The sequence below is a fragment of the Coturnix japonica genome, chromosome Z (assembly GCF_054131305.1).
Source record: "Coturnix japonica strain WE chromosome Z, WE-NBRP24, whole genome shotgun sequence".
Taxonomy (NCBI): Eukaryota; Metazoa; Chordata; class Aves; order Galliformes; family Phasianidae; genus Coturnix; species Coturnix japonica.
Genome location: NC_140702.1, coordinates 11,295,492 through 11,321,907, shown reverse-complemented (window position 1 = coordinate 11,321,907; position 26,416 = coordinate 11,295,492). Strand labels below are relative to the sequence as shown.

General features: G+C 38.9%; 1 protein-coding gene across 1 annotated transcript; it reads left to right on the top strand.

The window, feature by feature from the left end:
• The first annotated feature begins 1,468 nt into the window (after positions 1 to 1,468).
• Positions 1,469 to 26,416, top strand: LOC107306607 (uncharacterized). The gene is made up of 3 exons (XM_085529443.1): positions 1,469 to 18,639; positions 22,198 to 22,332; positions 23,859 to 26,416. Exon 1 carries the CDS (start codon positions 1,808 to 1,810, stop codon positions 3,509 to 3,511), a length of 1,704 nt encoding a protein of 567 aa, XP_085385569.1. The 5' UTR covers positions 1,469 to 1,807; the 3' UTR covers positions 3,512 to 18,639; positions 22,198 to 22,332; positions 23,859 to 26,416.

The following is a 26,416-nucleotide window of genomic DNA, read 5'->3' as shown; positions in this document are numbered from 1 at the left end:
TAAAATAAAAGTGCCAAAAAAGAGCTGCGTGTTGAGTAATGTTTTTATAGCTATGATAGTCTACAGATGTAAGTCAAGATTTAGAGAGAGGGAAAGCGTATATTTTCTTCCACTAATTTCTGTGGCAGAGAAAAGGGTTATATTTTGGGCACATGAGCCTTTTTTAGTCATATGCAAGAAAATGCTGACAGTAAAGACAGAAGTGAAACACACTGAAATTAAGTCACAAATCAATTGTGGTTCTTGCTGCGGTAAGAGGTAGGTTAGTCAGAAGAAAAAAAGAAATAGTTAAATGAAGGAATCTCATTTTCAGGAATTGTTTATGTACAACCTAGTTCTGAAAACTGGATGAATAGATTTCTAACTTTAAGGGCTCCTTTGATTTTCACTAGCTAAACACAAAATTAAGTTTAAAAAGACCCTTTAAAATTCAGTCCTAAAAGATATGTAGAGGGTGAATTGAAAGCATAAGTCACTTTAAATAAAAAGCGTGACTGAGGAAAAAAAGAATGTTGAAACGAGCAGCCAGCAGAAGACAGAGAGCTTCTCATACAATATCCTGATACCTATATTTGTGTTACGAGTGAGAAAGGAGCAAAAGGCAGCAGTGACGCATCCAGTTAGGTAGAATTCAAGGTTAGGTAATCAAATAAAATCTCTTGTAGCCTCACTTTCTGTTACACTTATAATGAATCACCAGTGATTTTTAAAAAGGATTTTTTTTTCTCGGAGTCATCTGCTGCAGGTAACTGTATTTTAATCCATATCTTGTGTTTCATTGCCAAAAACAAGTGGAACAACGAAAGTCTGAGTTAGCAATATCTGATTTCTGGAACATCTTTAATGAAGCTTTTGTATCGCTGTCAAAACGCTTTGAGAAAACTGAAAAAAAGAAAAAAGCTGTATAAAGATCTCGCATTTCTCATCCTGAAAACAAAAAAAAGGAAAAAAAGTGACAAATATTAGCCAAAAATGTGGGCAAGTTCTTACCAAAATACAACTTTTACTTCCAGGAACCTGGAAAACCAAGCCAGAGCACACTGTTTGACCCAGGCAGCAGGGTCTCAGGAGATGTACTTAATCATAAAATTAATGTGTCTTTTCAAATCAAAATAACAGTTAGACTTTCATTAGGCTACTTATTAGACTAATTAGAGTATGCAATTTCACATATACAATTGTAGTTTGACTTTATTGTTTTAGTATTCTAATTTTGGAGATTGTTTTTTTGTTGGGCTTTTGCTTTCTGCAGTCTCTGTGTGCAAAGAGCTGTTTTTTTGCTTTTAGTTTTCTCCACCAAAAGTAGATATTGAAAGGGCCTGCAAGTAAATATCAACGACACATACTGATGTATTAGGCGGCACGAACTCACGGGATGTAACGCGATAGGCCTCCCCGTGCTCGGTAATGTATATGTATGAGGCTGAAATTGGAGCCCTATATAAGGGTCTCACACGGTTCATTAAACGCCATTTTACAGCTCACCATATTGGTGTGATCAGCGTGTAACTTGGTCATGGGGCCGTCAGATGCACATTCTCAATGATGGACGTAGTTCTTAAGGTTACCTTACACAAGGCAACAATTGGTGCCCCGTGTGAGGATGTCCTGAGAGTGAGTGTGCGACGGCTAACCGCGAGACGGACGCGAATCCTGCGGTTAGATCCCGTGGAAGCGCCGGAGGGGCGATATATTGGCTGCAGCTACTGATTATCCTGCGGTAAGACCGTGGAAGACCGTGGGACTTTGGGCCCGGGTATATATACAAAGGGTGCGAGGACGTACGGTGTCGAGCACCAGAAAAAACATGGATTCCGTCACAAAGGTACTATTACGGGTTTGTAAAACCCACTGCGGTAGGAATGCTCCTTCTATGAAGGAGATTGTTGCCGTTATTACTTTTTTGCAGGAAGCGGAGCTTTCACCCTCCCCTTGTAATTTGCTCGATTCGGAGCGGTGGGAATCTTTCACCGCTGCCCTGCTCCTAAGAGCAACAAACGATTATAAGGCGGAGGAGTTAAAAACCTGGGTTTTGGTCCTGGGTGCGCTTAAAGCGGCTAAGGAGGAGAAAAAGATCCAGGCAGTCGCGAATGGGGTTTTTGGGGTGGGTTCCGGGACGTCTGGGGTCCCGGAGGGTGCGGAGGAACCGCTCCCTTGCGGCGACTCCGTACCCAAGATGGCGCCGACCACGCCGGCCGTTTTCACAATGGCCATGGCGGCGCCCGAAACAACTCCGGAAGGGATGGCGGAAGTTGCCTCATCTGGGGAGGCGCCGCCATATTATCCTCGCCTATACCCCTGTTTGCAGAGCTTTCGTTCACCTGAGGGGGGTGGGTCCTGTCCGAGGGAGGGAGAGTCATGGGGGGAGGCGCGCCGTGGAGGCGTTAAGCCACCCCTAGACCCGCCCCCGGAGGAGGGACCTCATTCCCCGAAAGGGGAGGAACGAAAGGTACTGCCTGCCCCTACCCCTTTGGTTTCGTCTCCCGCGGAGGGGGAGGAGAAAGGGGAGGAACAAAAGGTACTGTCTGCCTTCACCCCGTCGGTTTCGTCTCCCGCGAAGGGGGAGGAGAAAGGGGAGGAACGGAAGGAATTGCCTGTCCCCACCCAGTCGGTCGTGGTTCCCCGGAGGAGGGGGGAGAAGTGGGAGGAGCGAGAGATATCGCGTAAGCCCACTGATTGGACTGACATTTGCGATACAATGCGAGAGGTGGGGCTCAAGGAGCGGGACTGGGCGGTGTTCCCAATTGTAGTCAAACAGGAGGGACCGGTTTGGGTACCTTTGGAAGCAAAAGCAGTTGCTCGGTTTATAGAGGCGATTGACAAAAAGGGATTGAGATCCCCGATGACAATGAGTGCCTTTGAGGCTCTCGTAGCCCCAGGTCCCCTACTCCCATATGATATTGAAAGCCTTATGAGAGTAGCCCTCGAACCAGTACAGTTTACTGTGTGGAAGGAGGAGTGGATAATACAACTCAAAGCTGTTTTAGCACAGGCTGCGCGCGATCCACAGCATCCAGCAAATGGGAAGGAGGGAGATCCAAAAACTGATTTAATGAGGCTTTCAGGTTCATCTGCGGATTTGGCTGGATCTGCAGAGAGGCAGCTTAGGGACCTCCGCCCAGGAGAGCTGCTTGCCACCACGGGGGCAGCTACCTCTGCTTTTATACACTTTATAAGAAAAGCAGAGCCTGTAGCCCCGTGGTCAGAGATTATGCAGGGTCCCTCAGAGTCATTCTCTGAGTTTGCCAATCGATTGATATGGGCAGTAGAAGGATCGGAACTGCCTAAGGAAGCGCTGACTTCTGTTATAAAGGATTGCCTGAAGCAAAAGGCTCATAAAAGTGACTCTTCAGAAAAAGGAAAAAGAACAGATAAAGAACTGCTGCTAGTACCAACGAGAAGGACATCTGTTGTATCACTTGCTGTGTGTCTTTGTGTAATTGCATTCATTACCGGGGGAGAGGAAGTTGGAATGGATGCAAGAACACACGAAGAAGATCGCAATAGATGATGCATTCGGAAGCTGGTTGGAGGGACTGTTTGGTAATCTGGGCCCATGGCTTAAGCAGTTTCTCAAAGTATTAATCATAGGTATTTTATTCTTTTTAGCTTTAATGATTTGCTTACCTTGTTTGTTTCAATGTGTCCAGGGTTGTTTACAGCGTATGATAGAAAGAATGTTTAACGAAAAAATGGAGTACCAACGGGTATATGATAAACTTTGAGAAGAAGGAACTGTATAAACCCAAGATGCCTTGGATATAATCATTAGAAAACTACTGATGTTATTAGATATTGCACTACCTACCTCTGTAGCTTGTCTACCTCACTTTTTAGATAACTTATTAAGTTTAAATTATAGAGACTAACATTTTTATATTAGGATTAAGGATTAGCGTTCGGGATGTAACGGGGCATACTTTATCGAGCATGGAGAGGGGGAAATGATGTATTAGGCGGCACGAACTCACGGGATGTAACGCGATAGGCCTCCCCGTGCTCGGTAATGTATATGTATGAGGCTGAAATTGGAGCCCTATATAAGGGTCTCACACGGTTCATTAAACGCCATTTTACAGCTCACCATATTGGTGTGATCAGCGTGTAACTTGGTCATGGGGCCGTCAGATGCACATTCTCAATGATGGACGTAGTTCTTAAGGTTACCTTACACAAGGCAACACATACACAGTACTTATAAAGGGAGCTTACAAACTGTAACCACCCTCTGGTAAAACGTGATTAGGCAGACTGTGATGTAACTCTAGCTCAACAGGAAGCTCAAACTGCATTAAGAAATATCAGCAAAAAGAGCCCTTACTTCTTAGCCTTGTTCTTCCCTAAAAATAGTTGGTGGTTTTCTTTTGTGCCAGTCTCATTGTCTGCTCACAGTGAAGCCCCATTCATTTTCCATTCCCTTGCTGTGCAGAAAAGCCAGTGATACCCGTGATTTTTGCTGCATTTTATCGCTGTCCCCAAAAGCATCTTTGTATTAGTGCTCCAGGGAACAGAAAAGGAGATTGTATATTATACCAGTCTCCAGATAAAGAAAAAATAGTCTAAAGAGAAAAAGATTACTGAATGAATGTCTGATAACATTACCTTGCCTGCGGTTGGAAAACAGGTAACAAAATCAGGGGTAGCAGACACCAATTTAGCAACACTCCATGTGATACCATGTGTGCAATCACTCTCCTTATCCTCAGAGCAACCCACTATTTTGTGGATGAAGGAGCACCCTGTGGTTGGCAGCTGCAGTTGGTTCAGTGCTACTGGAACTTTATTACAGCTGTCACGAGCCAAGATGAAATAGTGCCACCCATGGCTTTTGGGGAAGGCTACATCATGTGAGGTTTTTGCTTGATTTTGGAAAGATGGACAGTGACAGGATTTTACTCCGGCAGTAATTTTCAGGTATCCTTATTTTCTCATACTGTCTTTATGATGTCTTTTCTCTGTATACAGCTGCTAGTTGCACATTCCTCTGAGTGTGTGGGGTGCTTCAGGCCGCAGGCAATACTACAGCTGTAGACAATACAGGCAGGCACCCACAGCTATCTGAGCGGTCCTTTCTTCAAAGCACTTTCTTTGATTGATTGTATGCCAGTTTTTAATCAGTTTGAGGGTATTTTAAATGCTCACAAATTCAAAACAATCAAAGCAGTTTGAAGGGAACTGACGCATGGGAAGAACAGAAGTAAAGTAACTAGATTTGAATGAGAAATACAGATGTCTCAGAAATTTGCATGTGTACATTTCACTGCTGTGTATAAACAAAATTTACACTATCATTGCAGCATTCCTATCAACAAATGCTTTCTCATCACATAACTGCCTTGTTACATCCCCTTGCACTTACCTCTGTCCTCAGGGTGTTAGGCAAGTAAATGCCTTGGGCTTTAAAGGTTTGTCAGTAGCTAATTAATAATTAGCATATTTTTAGGTTCATAATGTACGCAGACTTCAGCAGTGACTAATGTAGTGCAAGGTGGTTTCATGTTTGTGACATTTTATATTCCACAAATTCCTGTGATGCATTCTTTAAGAAAGATGAGTACAGAGTACTGTTACTCTAATTACTATAATAATAATACTATAATAATTACTATATAATTATTACTATATTATTATTATTACTATAATAATTACTATAATAATAATAACTAATTACTATAGTATCTATCTCAGTGCTTGTTTCCTTCGTTCTGCTTGTAATTTAATACTATAAATTGTGAGGCTGTATCCAGCTGATGTGTAAAAACTCTCTGTAAAGTATTTCAGTGGGAAAAGCTTGAGCTTGAGAGTCCAGTTATTAAAAGATAGCTGTCACATAGAAACGAGATTAGAATGCTGTTCATATAATTCTGCTGGAATACACAAGGCCTAAATGGGGATATAAATTACATCTAGTGTTCATATTGTGTCTTGCTGCTGTGACAGAAGCCAATATAAATTCTATACCCAGGACTTACTAGCAACCATCCCCAATAAAGATTCAACTCTGTGTGCTGATTTCTCTACAGAATACTGTATTACAGACTACTGAGTGATTCCTCTATAGTTTTTAGAGCATTACAAATCATATTTACAGGATTTCCTCCAACTTGCTATGGAGATAGGATTCATTTGGTCCTTTGCAATAGATTTGTCAAAGCAAAGAGGAAAGAAGAACATTTTTTCTATTTGGACAAACGCTTCTGTAAGGGAAATCTGCTGTTGTAGTGCATGTTTGTGATGAGCACTGTTGTAATATTCGTACTACAGACTATAATTAGATGCAGAACTATGGACAGTGGCATTTTGTCCTTAAAATGGTATCTTTAAATGTAATGAGTTCCATATGTCTTGTTCCCAAATAACTTATCCTATGTAGTAAATAAATAAGTATAAATGACAAGCAGTAGAGGACAGCTGCACGTATTAGGCAAAGATGTGTTTACTTTGCAGTACCCTATTTCTACCATTTCAGCATCACCACTTTAAGACATACATCAGTAAAACACCTTTGCTGATTTGACTGCAGTAAAGAACCTCTGATGATTTTACTGTCCTTTAAACTAATGATCCACTCTAAATATGTGCCCTAGCCTTGCAGCTCCCAGTGATTCCACTGTGAAATGTGGGTGCCTGTAACCTAAGGGCCACAAGCCCTTGCTTGTGGGGTGTGCTTTAGCATGAAGTCGTCTAGCTTTTTGGTACAAGGGGCTTTTGACTTTCTTTTCCTTTTGTGAAAAAGAAGTGCTTGTTTGTGCTCTGTAACTTTAGCTTGTAAGCTCTCCAGTGCAGAGACTGTCTTGATTTTTCTGTTCTGCACAGTGCTGGTAATATTGTTGGGTTTTAAACAGTAAACTAGAATGATGACCCATTCAGGTTTCTTACAAGCACTCCAGAAGTTCTTAATCATCTCTTTCCAACAGAGATCAGCAGCAATGCTTTGAAAAGGAATAAATAGAAATGGCCACCAGACTGGCTGTTTTGCATAATAGTTATCAATTGTGGAGGAAATGATACAATGAGACTAAATCCAGTTCACACATCTTTCTGAATACCTGTAGCAATATGATAGTGGAGCAGAAAACAAGGACAAAAGAAAATAACAATATGGCATTTCTTGATAGTGGTTTGAAGAGATTAGAAATTTTGTGAAAACAAATTAGGCTTTGCTCCGGAAGATGAGAATTTAATGAGATTAGCTGATTTCACAGCATTTGGGACTTTTCCAGGATACTGCTAAATTATGCTATTTAATGCAGCTTGTTTAGGACATGGATGCTGGCAGTAGTTCAGTTTGATGTCTGAACTCCCTCTCACATTTGATCAGGTGTCTATGATTCTTATTCTGGCCCTTCTCTGATAAGCTGCCATTTAGGTGATTAGGTTCATTTGATTTATTTCTTTGTCATTCGATTGCACAGATGGCTTTGAGTTTTGAACTGAGTCTGGGGCTGGAGCCTCTGAGAGATTCAGGTGGCTGAAGGCAGTAAAAAGTGAGATTTATCTAAGGAAAAATTTCACTCTTAACAAGTTTTCCTTATAGCTGCTGAATTTTTGAACTCACTGAAGCCATCATTACTCTTCCTTAAGGCACAAAAGTTCTGATTCTGGGGACCTTTACAAAACCTACCCATTCCTAACCAAACACATGAATCCATGCTCATCTTAGTGGAGGGACCAGGTTTGCATTTTCAAAGTACGTTTTCCCAATCAGCGTCCCTCAAAATGCAGCGCTCTCACTGCCTCTCCTTATAAAACGTAGCTCACTGGTATGCAGTGTCTCAGTTGACTGTGCCTTTAGCAGAAAAGCTGTAATTCTAAATTCACTTTCCTATAAATGAGTGGTGTTTTTCCTAAATTCAAAAACAGAATATTCCATTGTAGGTTGCTTTTTGTCTGTCTGTCTATTTGTTTATTTTTTTCAGGTGAACTGAAGATAGCCAAAGAACAGAAGCTGAATTTGAATGGTTTAGTGTTAAATGCAACCAGACAGGTGTACATCTTGCACTGGGGCACTGAGGTCTATCTTCAGTAAATTCTGCCTGAGTTTTAGCAGTCATGCCATCTGCACCACAAAACAAATTATTTTGTCTGCAGAGTAACGAAATATTTACTGCTAGTGTTAAAACCAAGGTGTTCCTTGAATGAAAAATACATATATATGTAAAAATGTTAAATTTAATAAATAAACTTTCCACAAAATTACAGTGGAGAGTACCCACTTTGATACAATTCAGGGAGACTGTAAACACTGTGCTTCACTGTGTCAGTGAAGCTGGTGTGGTAGTGTGAAAAAAGGGAAAAAAAAATATTAATTCATGATAAAAAGAAAGAAGCTGCTTCTTAAGTTACAGCAGTGCTTCACGTTATAGAAGAATAGCAGTGAGCAGAATAACTAGGGAGAATACATTGCCTGTACTGCTGGAGATCTTCATGGATAGCCTATGCACACTCCTTTTGGGGAGACCGCAGACAGTTGCTTCAATCTAATGAGCTATTAAGCCTAATGACCTAGAAAAGTTTTTCTGTGGTTGAGTTTTCTGGAGTTCCATACATAACCACAGCTAATTATATAACTCTGAATCATTCTCATCAGATTTTCTACGAAGCTCTGCTCTCACTTCTGAAAATCATGAACCACTTATATACAAAAGCTCATATGCAGAAGAGTTATTTCCTTCAGTATGTAAACAGCTTTCTTGCATGCAGATCTAAATATGTCTTCATAGCATAGATAACATTTAATGTGGTGTGCATTACTGTACTTGCTGCTTTAAGCAGAGTTTTCTCCTTCTGCAAATAAACCTCTTCTGAAGGGCCTTGATTCATTTTAGTACTGGATATTCAAACTGATTCTGGTATTCTGGCTCTGCTTCTAACAAAAATTTTCTTCTCCATAGAGCACGGAAATGCAGAGTTTATCCCTGTGCAGATAACAATTGCTAGGGCTATGCTACAGGCAATGTTTAGGACCACAGGGGCTGAGTGATTCATAGGAATGTGCTGACTCTCTGCTGAGCTGTGATTTTTATTCAAGCAAGAAGAACCCTTAACAGTTGCAGCATAGCATGTTAAATGTCAAAGTGAAGTCACTCAGGTTCTTAGAGCTTTTAAGAGATATTATTTCAACAGAAATTTTATTCCCCTTGAAAAAGAATTGAAGATTCTCCACTTATCTTTCATGAAAGAATGATTTATTTTTTCAGCTCCCTACCAGTCTCAGAAGCTTTGATACTGGTTGATTAATCAAAGAGACTTTATCATCAATCACAGTGAAACAGTTTTTTAAGTGCAGTTTTCCCCCATACCCGCAGACAAAAGACATCACATCATTGTAGTACAAGGACAAAATTGCAACTTCACAAGCAAAACAGAATACATCTTCACTGTGTGTATTTCAGTAAGAAGAGAGAAAAATCCAATTCTGATGCCAAATGTTTGCTTTTGGATTCAGCTTTCTTGGACTTAGATGCTAAACCACCGTTGGGTATCAGAGATCATCACTGGGATTTAGTTAAATGTGCCTTGAAATTTACAGCTTTTTCTTTTCTTTTGCTCTGCTAATGGACAGATAAACAACTGTTTGGACAATGGGAATTAGCTATAAAGGGACCTCTATTTTTATGCATTACCCCATTTTGGGGGGTGGTTGTATCTGGACTCAGGAGTTGGACTCAATCCTTATGGGTCCCTTCCAACTCTGGATATTCTCTAATTCTATAAAGTTAGGCACGTTGGCAATGCACATCAGTCTTCTCTTACCCCATCCTGTCCCCAGGAAACATATGTGAAAAATGCTTGAAATTCAAAATTGAAAATGTTTTATTTTGTGTATGTGTACAAACCCAGTTCAGTGTGTCTAATGCTGAGGGAGTTGTCTGGGAATCAGCAGGCCAGCATCTACATTCCCCCATTGAACTAAAATAGGTAGATGGATAGCTAGCTAGATAGATAGATAGATAGATAGATAGATAAAGCAGTATTTCTGGAACTTCTCCAAGTAATCATTTTTTCCACTGGAACAGGTCTTATGATGTAAATTTATACTTTTGTACACCCAGCCCTCTGCTTTGTGTTGTAGTTTTGTGTCATCCTACTCACTTGTACAACGAGGTCATGCTATTAAATTGCAGGCTCATCTTTTCTCATGTGTAGTTATGGATCTTGTAGCAACAGCATCATAAACACAGCCTGGGTGTTTAGAATCATTGCAATATTCATACTAGTGATCACCGTGACTCTACAGCACAGTGCTTCTTCCTGGTTGTCCCAGAGTATCACCTCATCAGTTCTCTACTGCTGATTTCTTTTCTCTAATTTACCAGTTTTCAGTCTGGAAAACTAAGGGTTAATGTAGAGAGTCATAGAAATGTATTGGTTTCGTACAGTCATAGGTTTGCATTAGAAGAGACCCTGAAGATCATCCAGTTCTGCATGAAAACTCTAGGAAGCTTATATTCTCATATTCTTGTATTTAAAAACACATTGTTAAAAATACAAAAGATAAACCTAATTCTATGTTCATATACATTTCCAGGCGCTGTGGGAAAAGTTAATTTGATAGACTAGATTTTGACTGACAGCCTTTGGTAGAGCAAAGCATGGAGCTATACACAGCAGGTGATTAAAAGCAGCACACTTTACTTGTTTACATCTGGGTATACATCATCTGTGCTTTATTGCTAAAATGGTGTGAAAAATGTCTTTGCATCATTCTTTATACTTGTGTCCAAAGGAGAATAGGGAGTTTGTTATGGCTCTTCAGGTTGCATTGTCTTTCTTATCATTCCTCACTGTAAGATCTTTTCAGATTGTCATGGGCACCAGACAAGAATCTGTATCTTATTCCTGCTTCTGTGATGTGATTCTTTCCAGTACACTGTGCTTAGTACATCCTCGCTTGTCCAATACAACCCCAGGGACAAGGGAGGTCATACCTATGTCTTCAGCATCCCTGGTTCTCACAGTCTGCTACTGTAAGATTTATGAAAAAGGAATTCCCACAAGGAAGGAGGACATCTGTTCAGGTGTTATCCTGTCAGTTTTTGGAAGTCTGTCTGAAAAAATGTGGTCTTACTTTTAGCAGACATACTCGAGAGTGAAGTTTACAGTAGTTTCCATGATTTCAGCTTAAAAGAGACATAATAGAGAGTATAAATTTAGGAATACTTTAAAAGGTTTCATCGTACTGTCAGGTTTTCATGTGATTGAAGGAGGGGATAGGCTGGCAGGTGGGAGGTAAACATTTACTTGCTTCTCTACACACTGTTCCAGCCATGGGAGTTACAGGTTAAGGCTGAAAATAATGCTAGAAAAACAGTACAAATGAATTAACATTCCTCAGCAGTAAGTTTCTTCACCTGCACAGTAAATGTCTGTCAGGCACAAAATTTGCTAGAAGCCATTGCATGCTGACAAGATACGGAGTATAGAGATTTAACAATCCCAGACTTATTCTCAGGACATTGGGCAGTGCTGATAAATTATATTGTATCACACAGAGAATATAGTTGGGCTAAAATTAAAGGGATATGGCTTATCAGAAATCTTGTTTCCTGTTCTTGCCAGACTGTCTGAATGACAGCAGCTCACCTATCATTTAAATAACTGATGTACAAATGTAAGAACACTGAAAATACTGACTATGGCACAGAGGCTTATAAACAGTGTTTTCTACTGATGGCTAAATGTAACTCAAAACAATCTAATAACTTTAACGTGTAATACGTGCTATATGTTCTCTAACATTTATTTATAATGCAGTCCTTTTCATAGGAGTATATTTTAGGAGCAAGGTGGGTAGTTCAAGTGTGATGTCAGAGCCTAGTATTTAGTATTGCCATTGTTTTTGTTTTTTTGTTTTTCACATGAACACCAGAATGATATATGTATATATCAATAAATTCAAGTATATATATATACATATACATGCGTACATATGTGTATATATATATACTTGAATTTGAGTAGGATTTTCTTTTTTCCCGCTGCCAGTTTTGATTTAAATTTACACATGAAACCAGAGTTTTGAATCTTAGTCTCATCACCATTTAGAAAAGAGAAAGACATTTTAAAAATGCAAAACAATTCAACAAAAAATGAATCCAGAGGGATTCATCTTCACCAGAACCATGAGGAAATTAAAATGTAGGTTCTCTTTCAGTGTTGTAAGTGAACACTTCACATAACATTCTCAGAATCTTCCCAAAATGTGAAATTCAAGCGTTATAATCAAAACGCTATGAAAAGATAACAGGAATCAGACATATCCTATTACTTTTATGATGGAAGTTTTATTTTCAGTACCTCACATCTGTGTGCTTGTGACAAAGTAAGAGGATTAGCTATAGTATAAAGCCTGAGCTTTTAATAGAAAACCATCCTTATACTTTTTTCCTAAATTTAGTATACTATTGCAGATTTCTTAACTATATAATGCTATTACCGTTACAGAAAGAAATCAAGAAGCACCTTGTAAAAATTCTAACACATTCCTTGAATCTGCAGCTTTTGCAGCTAAACTCTGTAGAAACATATTTCCTTTCTTCCATAACTAATCAGAAACCAATGAACACCAGCATGACTTTCAGCAGCTTCCTGCTGCTTTGTACAGTGCAGTCATTGAGAAGCTCTAATGCTTTTTGCAATCAAACACCCTCTTTCATGTATCTCAGAGAGGTTAACCGAACAGTGAGGCTTCACCATTCTCTGTGAAGTTCAGTGTTAACAACCTTTTTTTTTCTTCAGAGAAATATGTGAAATATGTGCAGAGAAATACCTGCAATACATAGAAATTACATGACTTGCTTGTCAATGTAAATATTTTCCCTGAGGAAGCTAGAGCAGACTGGATTAAATTTGAAGATGACAGTTTTCTTTTTTTTTTTTTTAGCTCTCTTTTTGATGCTAAGTACCCTCTAGACTATGCTTTGCACCAACATTTTAAATGTTAAGACATTTCCTCTTGTTTTCTATTATTCTTATCTCCTCCCTCTGAGTCAAGAATTTTTGTATTTCATGTTAAATGATGAAAAGTAGTTGTCCTGCTGTTGCTGGCTTTGTTTATAACTTTGCATTTGCAATGTCATGAATGTCTCAGTAAGACAATATGGAGCATCAGGTTAACTCCCTTATGTCAGTTCTGCTTAGTGTTCAGTCACTGTTACAGAAAGTAACAATTTAGGATCATTTGTTTTGCCCACAAAATAAATTTTCATCTATACTTCCTGTATCAATTTGTCTCCTACACTATTCATTTATTTTTTTGCCATGACATTAACAATAATTTTATCATTTGGAGTAACTCATCCCAGATTTTAGGGCTAATTAGTGCTAAACTAGTTGGTATTGGCATAATAGGCAGTTAATAAATTTCAGACTTTGCAGTGGATCGTAACACTGCCAATTAAGAACCTGTAGCTGATTGGTAAGTGCAGAGAGTCATCTGTGACAAAATGACAGGTCAATTGCATAGCAAAGAACAGAAATAAATTTACTTAAATTTGTGTGAACAAAATCCCTGAATTTGAGGGAAGTGTGGATTAAAGATTAAAGATTGAAGTTAATATCTTAGAGTTACCTTATTTGGGTAAAATAGGAGAACTTATTTTCCATTAAAATATGCCAGTAGTGAATGTGTAGGGATAGCAGAATAAAATATAAGATTCATATGACTCAGAACTCAAACCTTTTAAAGTTAGCAAGACTTTCAAATGGTTGTGGTATGTTAGGAGGTACCACTGCTAATACTCCATCTGTATTTGCACATAGGGCATTCTGGACCTAAAGAAGGACTACAGGATCTGTGAGTGTACAGTACGGTACAGACCTAAGTATGTGTCTGCTGAGACATAATACCCAGAGAGTTATTTATTATGTTCACAAACATTTTGTAAGGGACAAAGACATCATCCAACAGCAGGCAGTGTATTTTGGTCAAGAAGCTCAGCATCAACTCTATTACATTTTCATTTTCTGTCAACAGCTATGAACTCTTTCATCATAGAAAGAAGTTACAAATGGGCAAATCCAAATTAAAAATTCTGTGGTAGTCTGAAGATTAATCCAGAATTCTAATTCTGTTAGACTGATTCACATTTATTCTTGTTCAGGAAGATAAAGGGAAAAGCAACTCTCTACGCCGAAGGTCTGCAGATTTCTCATGCAGCCCTGGGCTCAGCTTTCATTTGGTTCAGAAGTACCCCAAGGCTCCCACAGATGTAAATCCATAACTGCTGTAGATGGCATTCCCTTCTGCTGCTGGAATTATACTGGTGTACACCAACTGAGATGTGCTACTGTATTTGAATCTATTTGCCACTAGCTTACAAAGGCTAAAGAAGTGTGTGAACCCCTGTGTAAGTCCAGTAACTTCTATGCAGCATATATTCAGTTCTATTGAAGGAAATCTAATGTGTGATTGGCAAACATGAAAGATTTCAACTAAATTTCCATGCTGTACTGAAGACACCCAGTTAAAATCTCTGCTCATAGTTGTGTCAAAGCTGTTCTTTCTCATTTCTGTCAGCAATGGCCTTTATCTTCAGTATGTACTGATACAAGATTAAGTTTTAATATGCATTTTGTGGAAGTACAGGGATCAGTCCAAAAGTAATGCCTCCTGTTTATTTCACTGAAAACTGCAACAGATACAAAGAGCACTACTTGGTGGAGAAAATCCTCAGCTACAAAACATAGATGTTCTACGCAGTCACCACCATTAGCTGGGCATTTTCACCAGCAATGAATAAGAGCTGCACATCACACTTGTAAAAATCTGAACCAGTGGAGGTGACTCACTGTCACCTCTTCAAAAAGACAGCATCTGCTACCTCTCTGTGGTCACATACAATGTTTGGTCTCCATAAATGTTCAGCAAACATCAATGAATGTCAGTAGGCATAAATTTTTGCAAATGGAGGAATTCAGTGACACACCTTTGCTCCATACGCACTTCCGTGTCAGATGCCATTGTGTCAGACTGCCCATCTGCTGTTAGCTGTCTCATGGCAAGAAAATTTAGCTGAATGTTGTTGAGAAGGTTCAGGTTCTAATGCCACACCACCCACATCTGCCTCTGATGTTGTGGGCTGATGTAATAAAATAGGAGGCATTACTTTTGGAGTAGTCTATGTAGAAGGTGTCGTTTGACCATTTTTATTTCTCCATTAATATATTGGTTTGGGTATTCATATATGGGCAGGAGTAGTCCATTTGAATTTGTAGCGCATCATTTAACCCTTAACATGTCCGCTATTTTTTTTCTCCACAAGTACATTAGGGACCATATTTAGCTGAAGAATCCAAATGTTGCAGTGACAGTCGGCTGGCCAAAGTCTGATGCCTTTTTTTCTGGTTGCAGTGAAAATGGTGTGGTTTTGCCCACACAGAAGTAGAAACATGGTTTTCCTACTCTCCTAATTAGTTAGTAGAATAAGTAATCAGTGTAACTCTTTAAAATTGAGGATTCAGAGGATATTAGGAAATTCGGAGATATGTTTACAAGTAAGTCGTTCCTTAAACAGGAGAGATGCACGATAAATTTCCTTTGCTTATTTCATACTTATTATCTCTTGTTCAGCATGAAATAGATTTGTTATGCATGAGCAGAAATGAGAATAATCACTTTTTCTGTAACATAAAGGATAAGTGGTGGCTTACACCATTTGTGATGGCCTAAACAAATCTCCAGTGGCTTACGAGTAATTTAGTATATCTTTACTTGAACAAAAAGATGAGAGTTTCAAGTGGAGATTAAACTCCACGAGAGCAATTTATTATTAATTGACATCCACGTTCGTACTTTGTTTAGAGTTGTTAAAGAACTTTGACATGCCAGGATCTTGCCTGAGGAAAAGTGGAGTTTGATGGTATTCTTGTCAGCATAGGAAGGGAGAATATTACCATTTATATTTGCAGTCAGTGACGTCTTTGTATTTGAGTCATTGCATGGATTATAGCTCCTGGTAGGTTAGCCTCTCTTAGATATCCTTGCAGTTTTCTCTCTTTTTCTCTAATTGTCTGAACACAGCACTATTTGATCAGTGGGATAAGAAAGGGAAATTAATGTTCAAAGCAGGAATATATATTTGATCTAAATGGTCTATAGTGAGCAACACTGCGGCATGAAATTCTATGTGTTCAAATATTAACTAGTCAAGCAACTGCTGGAAATCTAAGCCTGTAATTGACACTTCATGTCACTTGATTATAAATGGCTATTGGAAGCTTACTGTGTGGGAGTTGTTCTTTATGTGTAATATCACAAAATTTCACAGAGGTAGGTGAAGCCACCATCACAAAATACTGTTATGCACTGCTATTTAGTGAAATTTAGATTTTCATTGTCTGCTAAATATTGGTTTCTTCAAACCCTTGAAATTCAGTATCTCATCCCAAATGGAGGTGTTCCTCTTCATCACTGGGACTGATGAGCTGTAGGTGGAATACAGAGACAACATCAGAGATGAAAACGAATAACAATTAAAATCAAGCCAGGGCATGAACAAAAGAAAAAGTTCTTCAGGCAGCCATCTCACCTTCTTGATATTATGCTGAACATGTTATTTTGGTTACAGGTTGCTCTTCTGTACTCTGATAGTTTATTTTTGTATGTGTGTGTTTTGAACATATTTCTCTTTGCCCTTTGGAATCTATTTTGGCTGTCATTCAAAAAAATGTGTGCCTCCATAAGGTGTAAGAAAAATAAAAGCAGCTGCAAACACTTTTTTTTTTCTCTTGACAATCAGTTTAGAAGTATGGAGAGCTGGGCACCTCTTCTATGATTTCAAAGGTAATATTTGAGAGTCAGTCTTTGCCCACCAATATTGTTTGGATCATTAGCTGCTCTAGGTCATGCAGCTGTGCTATACTACAGTAAGCGATGCTGGATAGCATGCAATTTATTGACTGGAGGCTCCTGGGGTGTTGAAGCTTTCATTATGGGCATCTCAAAGCAGCAGTTCTCCCATTATAATACTGCATTAATACAGCCGCAGTACTGCAGAGTGCTGCTGGTGTAATGATGTATTATGGAAAATGCGGTGCTGGCCAGAAAATTAACAGGGGAACTCATAAAATGTTATTTAACCTTTTGTTAATTTAAAGGCTCCAATATTATCTAATTTATTTATTATGTGAGGAAAGAGGCTGAAGTCAATTACACAGTGGACTGTGAAATCTGTATATGGGCTTCAGCACTACAGTAAATTATGTGTAGTGAAAGATGGAGATTTAAGCTACATAGTTTTCATCTAAGAGCTGAGAAGGTATACCATAATTTGTATTAGTGACAAGTATTGCTCTTCAAATGGAAGAAATATATTTAAAACCATGGTGAGTTCCCTTGAAATATCTATTTAGGAACCAAGTTTTTAGTCAATTTTTTGTTGGTTTTTGTTGTTGTTGTTATTTTTGTTTTTGTTTTTTCATTAACAAATGCCAGAGGAATGCATTGATATTTTGCATAAATATTTCTTCTTTTTCTATTTGTTTTTAAACAGTTCACCTAACCTAAAAGAATCCATAGAGTTTTGCATATTGCAATGGGTTATTACTTTATTAGGAAGTGTAAACTCAAATCTACCAAAGTCCGTTGCGCTGTGAAACTGCAGAAGCTGAGGATCATGCAGAAGCCTCATGATCACATCGAGCTCTTCTTCATTAATACTTATATCAGTCCACTGAGATTCTAAGATTTATTTTGAACGACGGAGATTTAAATGAGGAAAAGTCCTGTTCTGGCCCCTACCTTGGCCCAGTTCTTCCATTTGTAACTTTCTGTGTCAGTATCTTCATAACAGCTATTTAAAAGGGTGTATAGTGATAGGACAGTGGTTTTAAACTGAGAGAGGGAAGGTTTAGGTTGCATATTAGGAGGAAGTTTTTCACTCAGATGGTGGTGACACACTGGAACAGGTTGCCCAATGGGGTTGTGGATGGCCCCATCCCTGCAGGCGTTCAAGGCCAGGCTGGATATGGCTCTGGGCAGCCTGGTCTGGTGGCTGGTGACCCTGCACATAGCAGGGGGAGGTTGAAACTGGATTAGCATTGTGGTGCTTTTCAACTCAGGCCATTTTGTGATTCTGTGATTCTATGAGCAATTCCAGTTACACTGCTAAGTGATGCTCTGCATGATCATGACTGAAAGTTGTGCCAAATGAAGTTGGAAGGAATTTGTGGGAACTTGCCCTGCTTCATAATAAGAGAATCCCATCTCAAGCAGAAAGAATTTCCAAAATCAGGCATCAAGTGGGCAAGGGAAAATTGAGGCAGAAGTTGCAATGAGTCATGCAAACAGTGCTAACTTTTGGGATATGCTTGCATATCTATTTTTGTAAGCCCACATATTCTGCAAGTGCTTGGTACAGCTGCCAGTAAAATCCTCTAGGGGGGTTCTTCAGAACACTTGTTTAATGTTAAAATCTGAGGGCTATTTATCATTGGAAAGGTTTGAAGCCTATTTTCTTCTGTATCGTCAGTGTACCAAAGCAAAGTTTTTATTGCCCTGTTTGAAGTACATGCTGGTGTCTTCTCGTCTCCTTCTTTCTTCCTCCAGCCTGGAAAGTGTGATGGCGTATCCCACTGTTCTCTCACTCTTCATACACCTGGACCTCCTTTCAGAATGCAGCCTGGGAATACTCACATGTAGGCCTTGTTCTAATAGATATCTTTCATGTCTACTCTCTGAGCGGAGGGCTGCAAAGTGCCCTAGCTCCTCCAGCTTAGATGTAGTCTTTGCTTATCAAATTAAAGAAGGCACTTAATTGCAGGCAGCTGTGATTTGATAAGTATTGTCAGTGCAGTAGAAGATACATGCATGTGCCTTGGATCCGTGGCTTTGGCAGTTTATGTGATCTCTGCAGTTACTATGCAGCCCTGTGGGTGAATGGCGATGAGATCTCTGTGTCTCGGAAGTATATGCAGAGGTACATTTCTGTAGTGTACAGACTTTGTTGCTGTGCAGATGCTTCTCCGCTTCTCTCTCTTTTCATACTCTAAAAATACCTGTCTCTGTGTATTGGAAGTGGTAGATAACAATCTTCCCTGGCTCAGCAGTTTAATCTTTCCAGAGGAAAAGAAACCACCCAATTATACACACTCATAAATTAACTTGACAGCCCACATAGTGGAACTGCCGAGCTTTCCAGAACTGTTTAAATTGTTCATGAGTTCTGAGTCCCTGCAAGCAGAGGCCAGAAAGGAACATTACAAGCCCCTGTGGAAACTGTGTTCCTTCTTTATTTTTCAGGCTTGCTGTCAGCACACTTGGTGGAGGCGATAGTTACGCATTTCTCTTTCCTGGTGGAGTCATTATGCAAAAGAAGCCTCCTGTGCTCTCTCATATAAACATATTCTTAGTAAGGTGGCTGAGATCACTACTGGCCCATTCATCACATTCGCACGCACACATACTCAAATAAAAATGCTGGCTATACAGATTTGAAGTCTGCTGAAGTTTATAGCTGCAAGCTGGATATTTCTCCACATTCTTTTCTCTCAGCTGTCTTATTCCCTGACTTATGAATTGTAGGAGAAAGACTGGGGTAGATTAGTAATATGTATTATTCCCACAAATACGGAATATAATATTTGGTGTCCAATGAAAGCCTGCAAAACAAGGAAGGGCAGTGGGCATCTTGTCTAACTCAGGCTGCCTATTGTTTTGATGATTAATTTGTGAAAGGGTGCATGGAAGCAGATGCAGTATCTCAGCTCTGTTTCTGGAGGATATACGGATAAATATTATGTTTCTCTCCTTGGTCATGCTATTGTAGCTATCTTAGTGGAGAGCCTTTGGGAGATATGTGCATTGAAGAACTCAGATGTATGTGTATAGAAAAGTCCTGTTCATATTTTTGTGGATGGACTGTTTATTTTGAATGTCTCCAGCTGTAGGCATTCTTGTGTAGTTTGCACAGAGCAGTTCCCTGTATCAGAAGGCTGTGCATTGTTGAAGCTTAGCTCAATGTGACACCACAGATAAAATGCTCTGCTTCTCAGTCCAGCAGCACTTTACCTTCTGTGAGCTGGGGCAGTGCATCAGCGTGAGCTTAGTGATGGCTGAAATCAGGGCATGCCCTCAAGGTGTAAAAACACCTTTCTGTTTGCTAAGGAAAACTCCATCACATAACATGCAGTCACCGTACAATTTTAGACCATGTAGCTCTACTGACTGTGGCCAGCAAGATGCTAGTTCAGTGTCCTGTGTGGGTTCACTGAGCTGGCTGCATTTCTCAAAGGCCAATGATACAGTTCAGTCATTGTGGCTTCAACATGAGCATAACCCCCATTGCTTTCCCTTATGCAATATGCAAACAGTAATCACTCGTTCTTCACAGTACAGCGTAATCAGATCACTTTTATTCCCATCACTACTTAAATATTTTGAGATACATTTTCTTAAAATGCCTAAAACACTTATTCAGATCCTGTAAGCTTCTAATCAGGTAGCGTTTGTGACTGCACATTAGCCTACTTTGTCACACAATCACAGTGAGAGATGGCCATTGTTTGGTGTAATGTTCCTAAGTCAATCTATACACTCAATCAAAGGGGGAGTTAAGTTCTTTTTTTTTCTCATTTTAGAAATAAAGAGCTAGAAACTTGACATTTGGAAATGTTCCTCAGTAATTTTTTTTTATTTTAACAAATGCAAGTGAAGAACACTTCACTAGTGGTTGGCAACCCTGGCCATGGCAGGTGGGTTAGAATTGGATGATGTTTAAGATCTCTTAAAACCCAATACATTTTCTGATTCTATGACACAATCCTGTGAACTCATGGGAATAGAAGTTGTGAGTTTCGCATTCACAGCATGCTGAGGCTCCCTCATCTTGGCACACAGAATTGCCAGCTTTCCCTAGGTGGGAGAATTAAACCCAAAATGCAAAGAATTGCACCAACTGTGTCCATGAATGAGCTGCAACAGGTAGAGCTTGGTGCAATGCTGTGAACATAGTTTGTAAAACAAAGAGTAAACAGAGCTGAATTTTGAACGTATTTCTGTTTTTATTTATTTAGTTTGTAAAACAAAGAGTAAACAGAGCTGAATTTTGAACGTATTTCTGTTTTTATTTATTTATGTGCTAACATGATCAAATTAGATGTAATTAATGCATCCCTCCCTTGATAGAATACTACTGCAGGGAGTCTGAGGAACTTACCACAAGGAAGGCTGCAAGCAGGATCTAAAATGTTTTTGTTTGGAACCTAAGTGGTGCCTGAGGTAAAGCTGCACTGTGCTAAAGTAACAATAATTGGCTCCTCCTGGCTTTCCACAGTAAAATAAATTGAATTTCAGTTGACATTGAGTGGGAATAGTTGTGGAGCAGCAATTGTAATTGCTGTGACATTATGTATTTTTGTACCAGTCAGTGCTCAGAAGCCAAGAAAATGTGTTGTCTTAAATTAGAGTATGATCAAAGGATGTATTTCGGGGGGTGGGGGGGATGCGGGAAGGACAGCATATGCAAAGACTATCATATGCTCAGTAGCAGCACTAAACTGAATGGTTTTATTAGGGATGCTTGTATGTGCTAGGAAGGATACAGGAGTATACTGTTAGATACAGCACTAGATGGATGAAGCTTACTTTCTTCAGCTTGGTAGCAGCATCTCCTACAGTAAATCAAATGTTGATTTAATCATTTATAATGCTAGGAGGTGGATATTTAAAAGATATTTGGAGAACTTAGGGCAGTATGTTCTGTGATGATTTTTAATAATAGAGAGCTCAATAGCCCTAGGCAAATGGTATAAGAATCCCCTTAGTCAAACTCCCAGCTGTTAGTTATCCTCACTGTTAGACAGCTTTTTCTGACCTCTAATCTAAATACTGGGAACATAATCCCATCTCATTCCCAGAAGACAAACTGAAAAATTTATTCACTTACTCCTTGCTGAACTTTCTTTAAATATGTTTTGACTATTTAAATCTTTTTTGTCTCTTTACCCCCACAGTCTTACATGCTTTTCCAGTCTCATAGATCCATTAATTTCTTGAACTGATCAGCATTTTTATTAACTTATTATCCCAAACTCAATGGGGCACAGTTTTAGCACCATAAAAATAGACCAGAGCAGTTGTTTTATGAAATTGTTATCTGCCAGACCTTTTTCTACACATCTATCTCTCTATGCCTTCATTTGCCACCCTTCATCCAGACATATTATTCTTTTCTAACACTTCCCCAACTTCGCCAGGTTGGATGGAACCCTGGGCAGCCTGGTCTGGTATTAAATGTGGAGGCTGGTGGCCCTGCCTGTGGTGGAGGGGTTGAAGCTTCATGATCCTTGAGGTCCCTTCCAAGCCAGGCCATTCTGTGATTCATTGATGCTGTAAGTAGTATTTTTCAGATTGTTTCTCTGATTTCTGAACACAGCTTTGTTTTCCAGTGTGTGTGATTTCCCTCCATCCTGACAAAATTATTTTTCACTTATTCTACAATTTTCACTGCAGCAGTATGGAGCACTGCAACCTTGCAGCACTGTGTTGGACCCCTGTTAATGACTGTATGCAGTTCCGAAAAAATATGGTTTACAGTAGTTTCATACAGTCTACATTTCCCTAGCTTGCTTGGAAGAATCTTATAAATGTCATAAAGCTGAGGTACATGACAAATTCAGGCATATCTTTATCCACAAGGTCTGTTGCCTTGTCATAGGAATAAGTTAAATAGTCTGCTGCTGAAGATTCTTTATGAATTGTTTCCTGTTAGTTATATTTATGAATTTATAGATGCTTTATTATTTCTTTCAATATTTACTGCCTATGAAACCTTTAATTTTTGCCTCTAACTTTCTCTTTGTGTCTTTCTAGAGGCAGATAATACACTCATGATGCAGTCTGCTGATCTATCTCTGAAAAACAAAACCAAAACTGCCATCACTGCTGCATCACAAGCCTGTTCCCTGCCATAGAGCCCTGTTTCCAAATATGTGAAGTTTGTTTTAGCCTGAGACCTTAAATCCCTTTCCTGTCTTAGGCCACAGGTGTTTTACTGAAGATGCAAGTTAACAATCTACCAAACACTTTGGCTTTCAGTGTTGTGGTGGTAACTCTCACTCTACCACAAGAAGCAAACTCTTTTGTTTTCTAATCTTCTTAGTACTAATGTTCAAATTGACAGAGTGGATCAGATCAGTTAATGGATTACTCTAGCATGCTTTTACCCTGTGGAGGAATAATTCATTATAGGCAATCTTTATTTTCAGTGTCACAAGGTGGTAGTTAAGTCCAGAAGCAGAGGATGTCTTTAGTAGCTCGTTTAAAATACGTGTTATCACTGCAGCTCTTAAATATTTTCATTACTTACATTTCTGTTAAAGTTTCTAAGCTCTCAGTGATGTCCTTTGAATAACCCCAGGAAGAAAAAAAAAAAAAGAAGAAATAAAATAGTGAAAAAGTCTTGAAATTTCTTTAGCGCCTTAGCTATTTTCCTTATTCCTTCTGGATCACTGTAAATCAATGAGAAGAATGTGTTTTCTGCTTATAATGAAACCTAAGGATGAAATTCAATAGAAGTATTTTTTTCAGTGAAACTTTTTTTTCCAAACTTCAACAGATGAACAGATGCACAACTAAACATCTTTATTTCTACGGTTTTCCATTTTGCATTTCTGTGCAGTTCAGAGTAAACCTTCAATCACTGTGTTCTTTGGAATGAGCTTGGAGTGCTTGTTCTATATTTTATACTGATCTTGGGCTCCTGTCTGATGCTGACAAACAGCTTGTTAACTTATTTTTAAAAATAAGTGAAGTGCAATTTGCATTTCTGTGAACTGGGGATTAAGTACTGTGTGTAGATTAGGAATAATTTATGTCTAATTAATATTAGATACTTTTTTTGTCTCTCTTGCTTCAGATTTTGTTTTGCGTGAGAACATCAGAGTACTCCCTGGTGAAGTCAAAGGAGAGCATTTCTCAAGATCAAAACATGAAACCATTAAATTGGAAGCAGTTCTTGTTTTAACCTCTTACTTACTGACCAGTAAATTAGTTTTGACCAAGTAATATCTTCTCTGGAGATCTGAACATAGTTGGATGCTGCATTTTGTTGATCTAAATGCATCTGCTGCCAAGACTATTTGAAGTAGTTTATCCTCATGAAAGTACGTTGGCATAGTGAACATTTAGATCCATGTAATTTGTACTGCTACAATTCTTTTATCCAATGTATTAATAATGATTTCAGCTGAAACATAGTCTGTGAGAACTGTATAATACTCTGTTTTAAATGAAAATCTTATCCTTGCTAACAATTTGTTTTTTTCTTTACCTTTAATCATACATACAAAAAGACGGGACTGTATTCATTCACCATTTTCAATTTCTAAGTATTCAGTTATACCTTTTTTCATTGTTTGGCTGCTTTGCAGCTGTAGGCAGAAATAAACCTTTGTGTTGGGAATGGTTAATTGGTGAACTTTATTGGGTAGGCCGGCAGAATTGCTTTGCCATAAATAATTTCAATCACTTTAATGGCAACTTTGCAATCACGAGGAAGCCAAGAACAAATAACATACATTTGATGGCATAGATCTTCCCTGAAATAAATGTACTTTCTCCTCTTCATTAAGGAAGAAATGGATTATAAAGTGAGTTAATGAAAAAGACCTTCCTACAGTCTCAGTCTACTTTGCTGGGAAGCCCTGCTGTTTCAATGAGATGTTAAACCTAGTTCACTTCTACCCATCAGTAACATCTATGTACAAAATGTCTCTGTTCTCATAAGATCATTTTTTTTTCCAATTGAATGGCCTGCTAGTATCCAGACAATGCAAATTGTTTATGAGCATTATGGGCAAAATCCAACTCATGAAAATAATCCCCCTGATCTAAGCAGGAAAAGAACCAGCACTGCACAAGTATTTTTCATTGGTGCAAAATTCAATGACAGTGAGAGACATGCTCGTGAAGCTCCAGTGGTTCAAAGTCTCTCTCAATTGCTTTATTCATTATTAAGTAGCAAACCAGAAGTTGAAGCACAAAAGAAAATCCATGTATGATGCTGCTGAAGAGGGGATTACCACGAGGAAGAGGGTGCATATCTGCTATTTCTGCCTCCTCTGCAAATCTGAATTAGAAAATGAGAACAGTGTCTATCCTGTGACAGTCATAAGAGCTCAAAAAGTAGATTGTTAGCAGCCAGGCTGTGTGGTAGGAAATTTTTGTAGAGTCCTGCTGTGTCAGTGAGCTATCCCTAGGCAAAAGGAAGCGTTCCTCTATGCCTGTGGAATGGAAGTAGTTTTGTGCAAAAGCTCCACAGAAATAAAGCCAAATAGCAGTATTTAATAAACGAGAAAACGATACTGCCATATAGAACTTTGGAATTTGTGTATGCTTTGGGGGCCATCTCTTAGGATAATTCTGAGTTCTGTCTATCAGTGGTATTAAATGACTGGTGTTAAGAGTTTAAGAGTAGCATGTTTCTTGAGAAACGAATTCCTGTGTATCTTCAGTATGTGCTGCAGACTTCAGCCATCCTCTTTTTCACCTGCTTTCCTATCTGAGGAAGGGGCTTATTTTCTGACATAGTAGGAAGTCAGTACTACTTTGCTGTATTGCAGCTGCTGTTAGGAGGGCAGCTGGCTTAATTCTGTGGTTGAAGAGCACTGAAGTGTTTTGAATGGCTGAAAACACAGACTGATTTTCTGTCATCATGAAAAAGAGCTGCCTGTTGCATTATGGACACTCTTCAGAACATTATCTGCTCAAAGACCTACCCAACAAACACAGTATTATTGGAACTAACAGCTTTTAAGTGATCTTTCCTGACTAGCATAAAAGGGTTTCTTTTAAAAGTGTGCAGTGAAATTTGCCCTAAGTAAGCCTTTCCAGGACTAATAGAATCTTAGAAACATAATGACGTACAAATCTAGGAATGAAATTGTCTTTAGTGAAAAATTTTTTGGCCCAAAACACAGATATTTTCTGTTAGAGGGCTTTGTTGTAGACTCTAATTTCTGACTCCCGAGGAATTACTCTCAAAGACAAGCTGCTGATGAGTCGTACAACTGTGATCTGTAAATGTGCCCAGTGTTTTGCAGAAGAGTGTACTGCAAATTGATAAATAAATAAGCCATAAATTCAGCTGGGCCAAGCTAAATTGCTGCTCTAGCAGGCAGCATTTGTGTTAGATCACAGCACAGGGATGCTTAATTTGTTTAAGAATCGTCTTCCTGTGACACACCATTTCTTTTTACTGTGGTGTACTGCTCAATGTTAGATTATAATAAGCTTGATCTCAGAGTGGAATGCTTCACTCAACTGAGGAAAACAACATCTTTATTACTTAATATATTCTGTTTACCTCATTTCTGTATAAAAATGTGAGCTCCATAATGTTCTATGTGAACTGAATATGATTTACCTATGCTTTAAAACAGGACAAAAATAAAATACAAATTCTTTCTTACTTAA